The sequence below is a fragment of the Fukomys damarensis genome, unplaced genomic scaffold, assembly GCF_012274545.1.
Source record: "Fukomys damarensis isolate Sample0158 unplaced genomic scaffold, DMR_v1.0_HiC HiC_scaffold_37, whole genome shotgun sequence".
In the NCBI taxonomy this organism is placed as follows: Eukaryota; Metazoa; Chordata; class Mammalia; order Rodentia; family Bathyergidae; genus Fukomys; species Fukomys damarensis.
In genome coordinates, this window is record NW_022900949.1 from 676,722 (window position 1) to 680,139 (window position 3,418).

General features: G+C 65.9%; 1 protein-coding gene across 1 annotated transcript in view; it reads left to right on the forward strand.

Moving 5' to 3' along the window:
• Ano8 (anoctamin 8) overlaps positions 1 to 3,418 on the forward strand; it is a 9,607-nt gene that overhangs the window by 3,475 nt on the left and 2,714 nt on the right. Inside the window, exons 10-17 of the mRNA XM_033759370.1 lie at positions 16 to 163; positions 276 to 331; positions 410 to 813; positions 1,010 to 1,718; positions 1,768 to 1,962; positions 2,058 to 2,189; positions 2,265 to 2,375; positions 3,258 to 3,416. Coding sequence (XP_033615261.1) covers positions 16 to 163; positions 276 to 331; positions 410 to 813; positions 1,010 to 1,718; positions 1,768 to 1,962; positions 2,058 to 2,189; positions 2,265 to 2,375; positions 3,258 to 3,416 — 1,914 coding nt within the window. The remainder of the gene's footprint in view (positions 1 to 15; positions 164 to 275; positions 332 to 409; positions 814 to 1,009; positions 1,719 to 1,767; positions 1,963 to 2,057; positions 2,190 to 2,264; positions 2,376 to 3,257; positions 3,417 to 3,418) is intronic.

A 3,418-nucleotide genomic window follows, 5' to 3' on the forward strand; every position in this document is an offset into this window, starting at 1 on the left:
CCCGCCCACCCTGAGCCTCAACCCCACCACCCCCAGGAGCTGGTGCTGAGTGTGAAGGGGCTGCCGCGCCTGGCCCGCTTCCTGCCCAAGGTAGTGCTGGCCCTGCTGGTCAGCGTGAGTGCTGAGGGCTACAAGAAGCTGGCCATCTGGCTCAACGACATGGGTATGCTCGGCGGGGTCCTCCGCCCTCGCGTCCCTCCTGCCCCGGGGGAGGCCAGCATCTGGGGGACCGGGAGAGGCTGCCTGGGGCCCTCATGGCCCTGCTCGGCTCCTAGAGAACTACCGGCTGGAAAGCGCCTATGAGAAGCACCTCGTCATCAAGGTCGTCCTGGTGAGTGGCTGCGGCAGGCGAGGGGCAGGGGACCTGCTGGGACTGAGGGTGAGCGTCGCCTCCACCCTCCGCCCACAGTTCCAGTTTGTCAATTCCTACCTGAGTCTCTTCTACATCGGCTTCTACCTCAAGGACATGGAGCGTCTCAAGGAGGTGAGGCCCCGCTCCAGGGGCAGCCAGTGGGGGGCCGGACCTGGCTCAGGGGTCCCAGGGCTCCCCGGCCTCTCCCCCCCCTCCTCCATCCTTCTCTCCTCTCTGTCCGTCCGTCCTTGCGTCCGTCCATCCATGCGTCCTCTCTCTGCCTGTCCGTCTGTCCATCTGTCCGTCGGTCCCTCCACAGCTCCTGCTCGTCCTGTCCCTGTCCCAGAGCCTCGAGCGGCAGCTGCGGGCAGTACTGGTCCCGCTCGTGGCCCTGCGGTTCCGCCTGCTCCTCCTCTCCCTCCGGGGCCTCCTGCTCTCAGCCCGGGCCAAAGTATGGGCAGGTGTGGCCCTGGCCCCTGGCGGGGCTGGCCCATGCCCTGCTTGGCGGCCTGAGCCTCTGGCGCCCCGCTTCCCGCCACCCCGAACCCCAGGACTACGAGGGCGGCAGCAGGGCAGGGGACCGAAGATGTCTTAGTGGGGGCTGTGGGGCACCGGAGGAGGAGGAGGAGAGCACCACGGTGGAGAGCAGGCCCACAGGGGAGGGCGGGGAGGCCCCCTGGCGGGGCTGGCCCATGCCCTGCTTGGCGGCCTGAGCCTCTGGCGCCCCGCTTCCCGCCACCCCGAACCCCAGGACTACGAGGGCGGCAGCAGGGCAGGGGACCGAAGATGTCTTAGTGGGGGCTGTGGGGCACCGGAGGAGGAGGAGGAGAGCACCACGGTGGAGAGCAGGCCCACAGGGGAGGGCGGGGAGGCCAGGGATGGGCCCGGGGGTGCCAAGGAAGGGGATGAGGAGGATGAGGAGGATGAGGACGGCGTGGACGAGGACGGCGAGGGCGAGGATGTCGGCCTCCTGGACTGTGGGCTCCGGCTGAAGAAGGTCAGCTTTGCCGAGCGGGGCACCAGGCGGCACCGGCCTGCTCCCGGCCCTGAGGCGCTCCTGGATGAGGGCAGCCCCACCATGGTGGAGAAGGGGCTGGAGCCGGGCGTATTCACCCTGGGCGAGGACGAGGACGAGGCAGAGGGGCCTCCCGGGAGCCCCGAGCATGAGCCCCCGACCATCCTGCTCCGCCGGGCCGGGGGCGAAGGCCAGGACCAGGGCCCCGAGGGAGGCCGAGACCCCGAGCCCGGCTCTGGCGACCCCACAGGGAAGCGGAAGCCGCAGCACCGCTCCTCTTGGATTGACCCACCTGACGAGGAGCCCTCACCCCAGCTCACACAGGCAGAGAAGGCTTCCCAGAAATTGTTTTCCAAAGAACTGTTATTCCTTCCCACGCACCTGCCCGCCCGCCGGCCCGCAGGACACCTTCCAGGACTACCAGGAAATGTTCGTGCAGTTCGGCTACGTTGTGCTCTTCTCGTCTGCCTTCCCGCTGGCTGCACTCTGTGCCCTGGTCAACAACCTCATCGAGATCCGCAGCGATGCCTTCAAGCTGTGCACGGGGCTGCAGCGGCCCTTTGGCCGGCGCGTGGAAAGCATCGGCCAGTGGCAGGTGGGCCGGGCAGGCACATGGGGCGGCCAGGGGTCCGGCCTGGGGCCCAGCTGTGAGCCAGCCAGGCCCACTGAACCTTGCCCGCTGTCCCCCAGAAAGTGATGGAGGCCATGGGCGTGCTGGCCATCGTGGTGAACTGCTACCTCATCGGGCAGTGCGGGCAGCTGCAGCGCCTGTTCCCCTGGCTGAGCCCGGAGGCGGCCATCGTGTCTGTGGTGGTGCTGGAGGTGGGCGCTGGCAGCCTGGGCGCGGGCTGGCTGGGGCACTGTTGCCCAGGCCTCAGCTTCCATCTGTGCCCACAGCACTTTGCTCTGCTCCTCAAGTACCTCATCCATGTGGCCGTCCCTGACATCCCAGGCTGGGTGGCCGAGGAGATGGCCAAACTTGAGTACCAGCGGCGCGAGGCCTTCAAGGTACGGCGTGGGCAGTCCCTGGGCATGTGGGGCGTGCAGAGCACTGGGCGGCTCTGTGCCTCACCAGACTGTGGCCTTCAAAAGAGTAAACTCACCTTTGAGGGTCACTGCCGCGCTCTGGGAGGCTGAGGCAGGAGGATCACAAGTTTGAGCCCCATCTGGGCGACTTTGCTGGAGTCTGTCACAAAACAACGCAAAAAATTTAATGAGGGCTGAGTGTAATTCAGTGTGAAGGGCCTGGATTCAAACCTCAACACTGGAAAAAAAAAAGCATCTGTATTGAATACCCCCATAGACTTTCCTTTTTCACAAAATTTATTTGTTTCGAAGCGGTCTCACCAGCCTCTTCCTCCATCCTCTGAAAGCCACAGAGGGCTGGGAGCTCTACTGGGCTCAGGAGGCAGGGCTGTCCTGGAGGTGCAAGAGCCTGGCTTTGGCCCCTGGCTGTGGGTGGCAAGAGCACCGTATACCACAGCCTTGGCATCTGAGGCTTGTTCTTAGATGTTTTGAAATCTTTTCTTCTACTGCTAAGGTTGGAACCTACGGCCTCCCCACACGGGGCAGGCAGGCCAGGTTCCCCTGACAAAGCAGGCCCAGCCTCGTCTGACTCCCCCCAGCTCCCAGACACACCTGGCTCGTGGCCGGGGACAGTTGGTGGCCAGCAAACGTGTCTTCTTCCCACCTCAGAAAGCAGCAGTGTGGGCCAGGGGCTCGACAGGTGCCCGGTTGGCATTCGGGTCCCCTCGCCTCTCTTCCCCTTTGTCCAGGAGCGGGGTCCACAGATGCCTCCCCAGGGTCCCGACCCCCACTCTGCAGATCCAGGTGGCCGCTGGCCGCACAGTGCGCCCTCACTCCTGTCCCTAACGCCAGCTCTGTCCACAGAGACATGAGCGCCAGGCACAGCACCGCTACCAGCAGCAACAGCGGAGGCGGCGGGAGGAGGAGGAGCGGCAGCGCCACGCAGAGCACCAGGCCCGCAGGGAGCGCGAGGCTAGTGGCCAGGAGGAGGCGAGGGCCGAGGGATCTGGGCTTGATGCCGCAGC